The sequence below is a fragment of the Chrysemys picta genome, chromosome 11 (genome assembly GCF_011386835.1).
Source record: "Chrysemys picta bellii isolate R12L10 chromosome 11, ASM1138683v2, whole genome shotgun sequence".
In the NCBI taxonomy this organism is placed as follows: domain Eukaryota; kingdom Metazoa; phylum Chordata; order Testudines; family Emydidae; genus Chrysemys; species Chrysemys picta.
Window position 1 is genome coordinate 72,669,961 of NC_088801.1, and position 12,985 is coordinate 72,682,945.

The following is a 12,985-nucleotide window of genomic DNA, read 5'->3' on the forward strand; positions in this document are numbered from 1 at the left end:
GTCTATCCCTCTAACCTTAACCTGCTTTCCTCCACAAAATCCATGGACTCGGGGCTTTCCATTCACCCTCACACTAGTGCAGCTGCATCAGCAGTGACTAATGGGCTCCAATTTGGGACAAGGGAGACAAGGCCATGGAGAGCAAGAGTACATGTGACTGATGCTCCTCTTCCCCGCCCTGCACAGAAGGCAGGGAGGGAGGTTTCCCTTCCTCTTACCTTAGATGACATTCTCTTCCCTTTATTGCGGTGGCGAGTAGCACCGTCATTGTCAGCTTCCTGAAATCAAAACACTTCGGTTTAGGTCTACACTGCAACCAGAGGTGACACTCAGCACTTGTAGATGTACCCAAGCCAGCTTTGACCTAGCTGGCTCAAAAAACTCCTGTGGGACCCTGGGTATGTACTCAAGTGGCAAGCCCATGTGGTCATGGCTTCACTGCTACTATTATTTGAGCTAGGTAGATCAATGCTAGCTCAGGTATGTCTGCACGTGTTGCACTCACACCTCAGGTACGTCTACACATGCTTCAATTACACCTTGCAGTGCAGATGTACTCCGAGCTGTGGAGCGATCCAGTTGGTTGATCCTTCCCAGGAGTTTCATAGTATGGAGACACATTTCTCCGATTATTTTCCAAGAGCCGTACGACAGCTTGGAAAGGACCTCAGCATGGGGCAGCGCCAGGAGGATTCCATCTCTTTCATACAGATCTGAATTGTAGCCTGATGCTGAACTTAACATCAGTGGGAGATGTGGGTGCTGGACCCTTTAGGAAGTGAGGCTCCCTCACTGCAGAAAACAGCACGCTCTATTGGTCAGGAGGAAAGGCCACTGGCATTGACCGTCAGAATGTCTTTCCTCTCATTGGAGAATCCTTTTCAAACAGAGATGGGTGCCTAGTGCAACTGTTTCCCTAATTATTCCCAAAGTCTTTTCAGTTGTGTTGCAATTCCTAGAGTAAGGCAATGGGTGATATGTAACTGGCAATAACACAGAACACTTGCCTGTAGAATTGAGATTAGATAAATAAATACAGAAAGTGTCACAAGGGTAGCAATGGTAGTAGAACCTATTTGGCTTAGGAAAATACCTTGTTTATCTTTCCCACCCCGAAATAAGGCAAGAAGCCAGAGTTAACTTCTTATTTAATGTGTATGTTCATAAAGGTACATTTGATTCTTTGTTACACTACTCATAGCTACATCCAGCACAATACGCAGGAGAACAACACTGTTACAGGTACCATAGAATATGGCACGACAGACAATAAAAATGGAACAAAGGCACATTTTCCACAGTAAAGGCAGACACCAGTGACAAACGAAAATCCATTTATATAAAGTAGATTTATCTTAGTCGTTTAGGACCCAATCCAACTTCCATTGAAGTCAGTGGGAGTCTGAGCACGTCCTGACAAGCCTTTCCAATGTGGGACTACTGAAATCTTATGTTGCACTGCTGAACAGATATCACCTTTAGTATTGGTGTTGTAATCAACACTGAGCTTGACCTGTCTCAGTGCATTTGGTAAGTTTGGATAGCAGATCACACAGCAAAGATGTGAACAGCAAGATGCTGAAAGAGTTTTATTGTAACAGGCAATTAATAATGCTTCCCCTGGAAAATATATTCAGTTGTTTTCTTATACAGAGAAAACACAGCAGTCATTTGAGTTAATAGCTTGCCGGGGCTTGGCTCTCCGGAAGACTTTCAGCATGTAACACAAAGGCAGAGCCATTCTGGTTGAGCCAAGCTGACATCCAGCTGATCTTGCTACGGGCAGCATTGCATTTAGAAGCCCCTTTCCCTTCCAGGAAAGAACACTCGACTGGGGACACTTGCTTTCTAAACTACTGTGATACCAGGAGCTAGTCCTGCTGTTGCATCAAAAGAGTGGTGAATCACATACCACCTCTTGTTTGTTAAGGAATCAGAACACGAACAGGCCATACAGAACTTGAACAAGTGAAACCAAATGCAATATCAGGGCCTTGCAAAACATCACTGTTAGACTTATTTATGAACTGCATGCCTTCAGCACTGGAGTGTAGGCACTCAGTCTGGGCTACAAAATAGTGTCTCAGACTAATCTGAAGAAGTCTTTAGTGTTCACCAGGAATCCAGGTGGCAGGTTAGTTTTGGATGCCAAGTGCAATATGTCCTATTAGGGAAGGCAGGAGGCCTTTCATCCTTATATGCCAGCATGTAAAAATATAATCCGGGTTTGGAAATACACTATGTGAGCAGCAAGGAAGGCAGGGGAGGAGATCATTGGGGGGTCACTAAAAGGAACAATGAGGCCCAAATCCTCAAAAGTATTTAGGTTCCTAACTTTCTTTGAGCTAGGAGCCTAAACACCTCTGACGATCTGCACTTGAGTGTCTAGTTGACGCCTGGGTGAAGATCTGTTCCCGAGACTCAAACCAGAGCAGGTTGGCAGCAGAATTGTTGGAGTTAGGAAAGTGATCTCTGAGCAGCTGATGAGAGCTATCTGCTTAAGGCCAATAACTAAAGACTGAGAAGAAAAGCAACAGATCAGCTTCTAGAATTTGGAGCTCAACTAGGAGGATCATTTTTTATCATCAGCATGTAAAATGACCATGGAAATAAAAGAGCCCAGAGCTCTGAGACGCAAAAAAGCAGAAATGTCATTTTAAAAGCACCGTGCATCCTCCTCACGCCTTTCCAGGTGCTGCCATTTGTGGCAGGATACGATTCGCTTTGAGACGTCTCCTAGAAATTAGTGTGAACAAGTCCGTACCTGCGTGAGCAAAGAAAATAAAAAGAGAATTTTAGAATAAATCTCCCGCTGCCGTCAGTTGACACCTTTTGTTTTCATTCCAGTATCTGTCAACATGGAATCCAGGGGTCTAATCCTAACAAATTACAAGGGATAAAAAGAGCTTGCTGCTCTGCTAAGAAATGAGGAAGAGCGGCAGCTCTATCCAATTCAGAGCAGTGGCAGTGGGGAAGTTTTGGGGCTGTCAATTCAGCATCTTCTGCAGGTGCTGGGCCTGATTCTCCAATGCCCTGCACTGTCTGCAATCATTTCCCCCTGCACCAAACGAGTGCAGCGTGGATGTAAACATCACCGTGCTGATTGGTTACACCCCTTGGCCGAGGTACTACAAAGATACAGCTTCAGCTTCTTGGGAGGCAATCGCTTGTCTGCCCTTCCCATAAATCTAGATTAGTTAGTACATTGGGTCATTTTTCTGGGAGAGCCCAGCTTCAGAACCTGGACAGCTCATACACAAGAGAGCGTTCACAGCATCCAGGAAGATTTCACTGACTGCCAGCCAGCAAGCAGTAAGCCAAATTTCAGATGGACCCAACATCCTCAACTTCCGTTATACTTCATCACTTAGGAACCAGAGTAGTCCCCAAGCTACCAGACTAGAGTTCAGACCTTTTACCTGACTTGAGCTAACTGACAAGTTGAACAACTTGGAATTTACTACCTCTAAGGACTAGAGAGACGAAGAGCATGGCTACACTTGCAGATGTAGAGCGCTTTGAGTTAAACCAGCCTTCGTAGAGCGCAGTAGGGAAAATGCTGTAGTCTGTCCACACTGACAGCTGACAACTGGCCACATTTGCGGCACTTGCAGTGGCATTGAAGTGGTGCATTATGGGCAGCTATCCCAGCATGCAAGTGACTGCAACATGCTTTTCAAATGGGAGGGGTTGGGTGGAGTGTGACAGGTAGTATGTGGGGGGGGGAAGTGGGTTTTGGGGGGCTGAGAGCATGTCAGCATGCTGTCTTTTAAGTTCAGACAGCAGCAGACCCCTCCTCCCCCCGCCTCACTCTCTCACACACACACACAGCATTCCACAGTAACGGCTTGCAGGCCGGCTCTCAGAAACGGAGCTTTGAAAGGGCATTTCCGCATTCCTACTGGAGATCAAAACAATGACAAGAGTGGCCACTTGATTTAAGGGGATTATGGGACGTTTCCGGAGGCTGATCAGAGCGCAGTAACGCAATACCTCGTTCACACTGACGCCCGGGCGTTGTAGCCAAGGCACAGCAAATGTTATTCCTCTCGCCGAGGTGGAGTACCAGCAGCGCTGTAGCCACGGAGTCAGAGCGCTCTACGTGCCATGCCAGTGTGGACAGGGAGTGAGCTAGTGCGCCCGGGGCTGCTTTATTGCGCTGTAACTCGCAAGTGTAGCCAAACCCTAAGCCCTTTCCTCGAACCGTGCAGTTTACCCCCATGGGTCTCTCTGGCATTGCGTCTTATATAATCATTTACCTCTGCAAAGTGGGCATAAAATCATATCCCCCACTATGAGCGAGTGGAGAACTGAGTTGGCAGCGTTTTACGCTCATTTTGCACTGGTGAAAATGATTCTCTACAAGGAACAAATCTCTTCAATCCCTGAAAGAAAGCCCTGTGGCTTTAAAGCAGGGATGGGCAAACTTTTGGGCCCAAGGGCCATATCTGGGTATGGAAATTGTATAGTGGGCCATGAATGCTCACAAAATTGTGGGTAGGGGTGTAGGAGGGGGTGAGGACTCTGGCTGGGGGTGCGGGCTCTGGGATGGGACCAGAAATGAGGGGTTCAGAGGGCGGGAGGGGGATCACGGCTGGGGCAGGGGGTTGGGATGTGTGTGTCGGGGTGAGGTCTCAGGCTGGAGGTCCGAGCTCTGGGGTGGGGCTGGGGATGAGGGATTTGGGGTGTAGGAGGGTGATCCAGGCTGGGACCAAGGGGTTCAGAAAGCAGGATTGGAATCAGGGCTGGGGCCGGGGGTTGGGGCATGGGGGGGGGAGGGCTTTCACTGGGGGTGCAGGCTCTGGGGTTGAGCTGTGGATGAGGGGTGCAGGCTCTGGGGTGGGGCTGTGGATGAGGGGTTTGGGGTGCAGGAGGGTGTTCTGGGCCGGTATCAAGAGGTTCGGAGGGCAGGAGGGGGATCAGGGCTGGAGGTTGGGCCACGGGAGGGGCTCAGGGATGCAGGCTCCGGGCGGCGCTTACCTCAAGCAGCTCCCTGAAGCAGCGGCATGTCCCCCCTCTGGCTCCTATGCGGAGGTGCGGCCAGGCGGCTCTGCGCACTGCCCCATCCGCAGACGCCGCCCCTGCAGCTCCCACTGGCTGCAGTTCCTGGCCAATGGGAGCTGCAGGGGCAGCACGCAGAGCCCCCTGGCCGCGCCGCTGCATAGGAGCCAGAGGGTAGACATGCCGCTCTTTCCGGGAGCCACACGGAGCCACGGCACGCACGTGCGGAGCGGCTCCCAACCCCGCTCCTCATCTGAGGTGGATTAAATCAGCTGGTGAGACAGATGTGGACCGCGGGCCATAGTTTGCCCACCTGTGCTTTAAAGTTTAGTTTGACATAGTAATTCCAGATAGTCCTCACTTCCAGACAGCCACATTTCTTATTCCATTTTCTCTGCAAAGGAAGATGCCAGTCATTGCTAGTTTGGATGTTGTTCTACATCACTCTAGCCTTTTCATCAGGCATCTCAAATTCCTTTTGCTATCCCAAGGGCTCTGAATCCCTCACACCATACAGTAACGCCTGACAATCACAAACTGAAGAAGAATAAGGAAACCTATCAAAGGAAGTAGACAATTTGCTGAGAGAGAAAGGATGGCCTTGTTGGTGAGCATACTAGCTTAGGATTTGGGAAATCTTGGTTCAGTCCCTAGCTCTGCTATAAACTTCCCATGTCATTTTGGGTAAATTACATTCTATGCCACAGTCCCAGGGAATAATAGTTTGGCCTGCTAAACCCAGGGTTGTGAGTTCAATCCTTGAGGGGGCCACTTAGGAATCTGGGGCAAAATCAGTACTTGGTCCTGCTAGTGAAGGCAGGAGGCTGGACTCGATGACCTTTCAAGGTCCCTTACAGTTTTATGAGATAGGTATATCTCCATATTAAAAAATAATCCGTGCTCTCTTATCCCCTTGGGTCTGTCTTTTTGATTTAGCCTCAGGGATCGGCAACTTTTGGCACGCGGCCTGCCAGGGTAAGCCCCCTGGCGGGCCGGGATGGTTTGTTTACCTGCCGTGTTCACAGGTTCGGCAGATCACAGCTCCCACTGGCTGTGGTTCGCAGCTCCAGGCCAATGGGGGCTGCCGGAAGAGGCGCGGTCTGAGGGATGTGCTGGCCGCCACTTCCTGCAGCCCTCATTGGCCTGGAGGGTGAACCGCGGCCAGTGGGAGCTGCGATCGGCCGAACCTGCGGACACGGCAGGTAAACAAAGTGGCCCGGCCCGCCAGGGGGCTTACCCTGGCAGGCCGCGTGCCAAAGGTTGCTGATCCCTGACTTAGCTGATCAGGACAAGCACTTTCATTGTGTCTGTACAGCACCTACCACAATGGTACCCCTGATCTCAGTTGGGGCCTCTAGTATAAATAATACATGAACTGGTACAGCTTGGAGCTTTTCAACAAACAAGGGGTCAAAACAAGACAATTCTGATGGGGTTTAATAGGTTTTTTAAAAATGACCATCTGGAAATGAAAGATGGTGCTAGCACATCCTTGGATCTAATCCAGAATGACCAAGTGAGACAGAAACCCAGGGCCTAGTGTTCCCTTTTCAATGCTGAAGGTATAAATAGAAGCATCAATAACCAATGTCAAGTGGAACCCTTCCTCTCACTTAGACAGATGCATTTAAGCACTGGAGATGCTGATTAAATCCTCTCTTGTACGTTAGTCAATAAAGCGAGCTTACATTGCTGAGGTTTGCCGCCTCTGCTTTCAAGTTGCTTTTATTTTATTTTGTTAGCAATCTCTTTCAGAAGGCCTTTCAGATCATTAAGCTAAAAACAAAAACAAATCAAGATTCATGTTAGTTCGAAGTCAGCCTAGCTTATTCCAAGGCATTTTTGCAGCTTGGATAACAGCCAGAGAGACGTATGAGGCAAATAAGCAGTAAGTCCTTTCAAATGCCTGGGAATGGCTGTAAACCAGTAACAATAACTCCCATGGCACCTCCAAGTTAAACTCCTGTTTCTTTGGTTACCCTCTGAATGCCAGCTGTTAGTGACGGAGCATTAGCCAATTGCTATTTGCATTTATCAGACAAACTCAGCTGTGCAGATAAACAATGCAGTGCTTATAGTTATTTTTCACAGCGAAATAGCCCTGGTGAGCAATAGAAGTGCCTCTTCAAACATTGCCCCAGTACAGTCCATTTGGAAGGACAACAACCATTACAATGTTCATCAATGTAATAAATGTAGTGAGTCCTAATGCATACATATTTCACGCATTTAACAAGCGGGCATCATGAAACCAACTGACTCCAAATTACTCTGAATCGGCCTTGGCTCCTGAGACGGGATCACCAGTTTTGTGGAAACCAGTCTACTGTAAAGACTGTTACGTTTTTACACTTGTTTCCTCTAATGCTTCTTTCACTCAGATGCACACACAGCAAACTGATACCCTTACCCTCACTGAGACATCACTTACTTCCTGGGAAGTCAGTGGGACTACTCATGGATAAGGTGCTGTAGGGGGATCAGAATCTTGCTTGATGGAATTAACTGGACAGGTGACAGCGCACACTGCCGCATGAAGTTTCTGCCTTCAAAGTGTATTTACAATGGGGGAGACACCTTGTTCAGTTACTATGCAACACTGAGATTCCCTTCTGCTTTAGAACTCTCTAGTGGTTTTCTAGTAATCAAGCAATGGGTCTGACAAGAACATTGCTCTGAGGCAGTTCCTGAAATTGAAGCACGTTTAAGGCACTATTTAGAAATTAAATCCTACCTAATAAAGCTCTTAGAAGCAGCAGCACAGCGTGGCTTCTCTCCACATTTGCAGAGCTTAGAAAATATCTGCTCCTTCATTCTTCAGCACAACAAGATGCTTCCCAGCATCTAAGCGACCTCATGTGGCTGTTGTAACCTTATCAGATATCTGTGCCACACACAAAGTTTTCTGCTTGAGGCACAGTGCCTCTGCTCTGCCCCCAATACAGGACAGTACCTTAGAAGTACAGCCCTAAGAAAATTATATCTGACTGCAGTTAAGTGTAAACAGTGCATAAATAAAGGGGTCCAGTTTCTATATATGCCACTCACTGTCATATCACATAGACACATATTTCCCAGACCAATCAAAAACAAAGTACCTTCATATCCAGTTGTCTAAATCGATGTGCCATCCTGTGAAGAGATGACAAATACTAAAATGAGTCTTGTGGGACTAAAAATTAAACTAGCGATTGGCACCTACTCCTTGATTCAGTGTCAAATTGTGCAGCAGAACATTACATACAATTAATTTAAAGCAGGACACCTAGTCACATAGGAGCACCCAAAATGTGGACCAAGGAAAACTATGGCTCTTGGATCCTAGAATGCTCTTCTACTCTGAATGCACATAGCTGAAGGTTAATGACAAGGCGGATATTGACTGCAGGTGTTATTGCCTGGGAACTCAAATAGTTCCCATTCATCTTTCCAGGATGAGACAAGTCATTATGGTTGTGTGCACCTGGTTTTGATCACATCTAATGTAACTCTGTACAAATTACTGTCAGTTTTGCTCTTGGCAAGTTTCTTACCTGACCCTTTTTGGCTCAAAATTTGGCCACCCCAATTTGAATACATCTAGCTTATAACTTAATGCCAAACAGCATATGGCAAGTCTTACTTATGCATTTAAGGATGGAATGTCCATAACAGGAAAGCTGCATGCCCTAGCACTAGTGAAACCCTCCACCCGAAGTTACCAGCTTTTCAATGCCAAAAATGGAAATGGAGAACACCTAGACACTATTGGAGGGTTGCTTTTTATACTCAGTAGCATGTTCAATAAAGTTGCATGCGTGGTCTCCATGGGAGTTAGGTAAAAATCTGCCGCTCTGCCTTTTGATCACTTTGTTCCCTGATTCTGGTCTGTATGCTTTTCTTTTTTCTTGGCAGTTTGTCTGACTTAGTTGTAGCTGTAAAAATGCTGAGGTGATTCCTGAAAGAACTCTGAGGCTGATCAGCCAAGTGTCAGGATTTGACAAAGAATTTGTGAAGCTACCCGTAGCCTTAGGACATATTTAACCTTTCAAGTCCCAACAAAGAATTGGAGACCCCATCTACTACTCGTGCTTAGTAAAGATTTCTGGTCAGCTTGGAATCCCCGCAATCTATGTAGAACCTTATTTCTCATGGTTACATGTCTGGTATGCGCCATTAATCTATGTAAAAATGATTGCTAGCTCTTACATAGCACTTTTAATCAATGAATCTCAAAGCACTTTGAAAAAGGAGGAAAACATGAGTCTTTGGGTTACGTTTAGAGGCGAGAGCAACAAGGGTGATGTCGTGATGGGCGTCTGCTATAGACCACAAGAACAGGAGGATGAGGTAGACGAGGCTTTCTTCAGACAACTAACAGAAGTTTCCAGATCACAGGCCCTGGTTCTCATGGGGGACTTCAATCACCCTGACATCAGCTGGGAGAGCAATACAGCAGTGCACAGACAAGTTTTGGAGAGTGTTGGGGACAACTTCCTGGTGCAAGTGCTGGAGGAACCAATTAGGGGCCATGTTCCTCTTGACCTGCTGCTCACTAAGAGGGAAGAATTGGTAGGAGAAGTAGAAGTGGGTGGCAACCTGGGCAGCAGACATTGACTCCCTCAGGGAACTGATGGGCAGGATCCCTTGGGAGGCTAATATGAGGAGGAAAGGAGTCCAGGAGAGCTGGCTGTATTTTAAAGAAGCCTTATTGAGGATGCAGGAACAAACCATCCTGATGTGCAAAAAGAATAGCAAATATGGCCGGTGACCAGCTTGGCTTAACAGACAAATCTTCGGTGACCTTAAACACAAAAAGGAAGCTTACAAGAAGTGGAAACTTGGACAGATGACTAGGGAGGAGTATAAAAATATTGCTCAAGAATGCAGGGGTGTAAGCAGGAAGGCCAAAGCACAATTGGAGTTGCAGCTAGCAAGGGATATGAAGGGTAACAAGATGGGTTTCTCCCGGTAACTTAGCAACAAGGAGAAAGTCAAAGAAAGTGTGAGACCCTTACTGAATGGGGGAGGCAACCTAGTGATAGATTATATGGAAAAAGCTGAAGTACTCAATGCTTTGTCTCGGTCTTCACAGACAAGGTCATCTCCCACACTGATGCACTGGGAAGCACAATATGGGGAGGCGGTGAGCAGCCCTCAGTGGTGAAAGAACAGATTAAGGACTATTTAGAAAAGCTGGACATGCACAAGTCCATGGGGCCAGATGCAATGCATCCAAGGGTGCTCAGGGAGTTGGCCGAGGTGATTGCAGAGCCATTGGCTGTTATCTGTGAAAACTCATGGCAATTGGGGGAAGTTCCAGACAATTGGAAAAAGGCAAATATAGTGCCCATCTTTAAAAAAGGGAAGAAGGAGAATCCGGGGAACTACAGACTGGTCAGCCTCACCTCAATCCCTGGAAAAAATCAAGGAGCAGGTCCTCAAGGTGATCAGGAACAGTCAACATGGATTCACCAAGGACAAGTCATGCCTGATCAACCTGATTGCCTTCTATGATGAGATAACTGGCTCTGTGGATATGGGGAAAGCGGTGGACATGATATACCTTGACTTTGGCAAAGATTTTGATACAGTCTCCCACAGTATTCTTGCCAGCAAGTCAAAAAAGTATGATTCTATAAGGTGGATAAAAAGCTGGTTAGATCGTCGGGCTCAATGGATAATGATCAACGGCTCGATGTCTAGTTGGCAGCCAGTATCAAGTGGAGTGCCCCAGGGGTCAGTCATGGGACTGGTTTGGATCAACATCTTCATTAATGATCTGGATGATGGGATGGATTGCACCCTCAGCAAGTTCGCAGATAACACTAAGCTGGGGGGAGAGGTAGATACACTGGAGGGTAGGGATAGGGTCCAGAGTCACCAAGACAAATTGGAGGATTGGGCCAAAAGAAATCTGATGAGGTTCAACAAGGACAAGTGCAGAGTCCTGCACTTAGGATGGAAGAATCCCATGTACTGCTACAGGCTGGGGACCGACTGGCTAAGCAGCAGTTCTGCAGAAAAGGACCTGGGGATTGCAGTGGACAAGAAGCTGGATATGAATCAACAGTGTGCGCTTGTTGCCAAGAAGGCTAACGGCATATTGGGCTGCATTATTAGGAGCATTTTCAGCAGATTGAGGGAAGTGATTATTTCCCTGTATTCAGCACTGGTGAGACCACATCTGGAGTACTGTATCCAGTTTTGGTCCCCCCACTACAGAAAGGATGTGGATAAATTGCAGAGAGTCCAGCGGAGGGCAATGAAAATGATTAGAGGGCTGAGGCACATGACTTATGAGGTGAGGTTGAGGGAACTGGGCTTATTTAGTCTGCAGAAGAGAAGAGTGAGGGGGGATTTGATAGCAGCCTTCAACTACTTGAAGGGGGATTCCAAAAAGGATGGAGCTCAGCTGTTCTCAGTGGTGGCCAATGACAGAACAAGGAGCAATGTTCTCAAGTTGCAGTGGGGGAGGTCTAGGTTGGATATTAGAAAAAACTATTTCACTAGGAGGGTGGTGAAGCACTGGAATGGGTTACCTAGGGAGGTGATGGAATCTCCATCCTTAGAGGTTTTTAAGGCCCGGCTTGACAAAGCCCTGGCTGGGATGATTTAGTTGGGGTTGGTCCTGCTTTGAGGTCTCTTCCAACCCTAATTTTCTATGATTCTATGATTATCCCCACCTGACAGATGGGAACATTGAGGCACAGAGAGGTGATTTGCCCAAGTTCACCCTAGCAAGCTAATGGAAGACATTTTTAGTATGTAATTGTACATAAATAAATCTATTCAGCACATATTGTCAAATTTGCAAAATACTAATGAAAATTTAACAACCTAGGCAACCAACCTGCACTATGCTAATGGATTATAAAATCTCCAATATTTTACTTGAGGCAGAATGGACGAGCAGTTTTAGGCTGGTTTTATTAATATATTAGTGTATAAGCAGACTTTCTAAATGTAAAAAAAGGTTTTCTTTTTCTTATTAAAAATAAAAAGTTTGCAGAAGTGCAGTTTCGTCTAAGAGTCGAGCAGAGAGACAAAACAGACATACTCCTCTGATGAATCGTTTGCTTTGGAATTGATTTTGACGAGGTAATTTTCTTTCATGACTGCTTCCCATGCAAGCGTTTCATTGTCCTCATATTTTGAGCCTGAGAAATACAAAAAGGCATTAGACTAACTTAATTTGCCTCTACCGTTTTGAAATGTGAAAAAGCCTGCTGGTGATTCTGTTCACCAGAGCTCACGGAATTCATTTCTCTGCATACAGAAAATTAGCAGCGATAATGTAAATAGAACATTAATGTATTTTATTGCCTGATCACAGCATGGGACAAGCTAACTGGGTTTGTATTAAAAAGAGGAATTGACTCACATTTCCACTCCAACTTCCAAATGGACACAATATTTGAGGTTTCGAAGCATTCAGCTTTGGGGAGGTTTTAAATGAAATGTGCATTTCAGGCAAACATCAAACATGCGAGTGATACTGTGTGACAATTTGGGGAACCTCACAATCTGTAATCATTCTGTGTCATCCTACGGGGAGGGAGGTCACCTTGGTAACAAAGTCACCTTGGAGGAGTTTCTGGGCACCTGAGGGTGTCACCTGACAGAGAAGACTGGAAGGTTATAAAAATAGAGGGGGCCAGAATGTAGATGCCTTATGAGGCTGGGGACCCTGCCTGCTTACCTGAATCCAGACGGTCCCCTGAATCCAAAGGACGGGGAGGGATAGCTCGGTGGTTTGAGCATTGACCTACTAAACCCAGGGTTGTGAGTTCAATCCTTGAGAGGGCCATTTAGGGATCTGGGGTAAAAATCTGTCTGGGGATTGGTCCTGCTTTGAGGAGGTGGTTGGACTAGATGACCTCCTGAGGTCTCTTCCAACCCTGATATTCTATGATTCCAAGCATTCTTGAGGGGCAACTGCGGTTAGGATTTGTGTTATATTCTAAATGAGCCCCACTCCCCTGTGCTTTATGTAAAGTAGAAG

General features: G+C 46.6%; 1 protein-coding gene across 1 annotated transcript in view; it reads right to left on the reverse strand.

The window, feature by feature from the left end:
• Positions 1-1,133: 1,133 nt before the first annotated feature.
• The window catches only part of TRPM8 (transient receptor potential cation channel subfamily M member 8), a 100,994-nt gene continuing 89,142 nt past the window's right edge, over positions 1,134-12,985 (reverse strand). Inside the window, exons 23-26 of the mRNA XM_008172588.4 lie at positions 12,041-12,140; positions 8,100-8,133; positions 6,690-6,777; positions 1,134-2,764 (exon numbers count right to left, since the gene is read on the reverse strand). Coding sequence (XP_008170810.3) covers positions 6,727-6,777; positions 8,100-8,133; positions 12,041-12,140 — 185 coding nt within the window. The 3' untranslated portion in view covers positions 1,134-2,764; positions 6,690-6,726. The remainder of the gene's footprint in view (positions 2,765-6,689; positions 6,778-8,099; positions 8,134-12,040; positions 12,141-12,985) is intronic.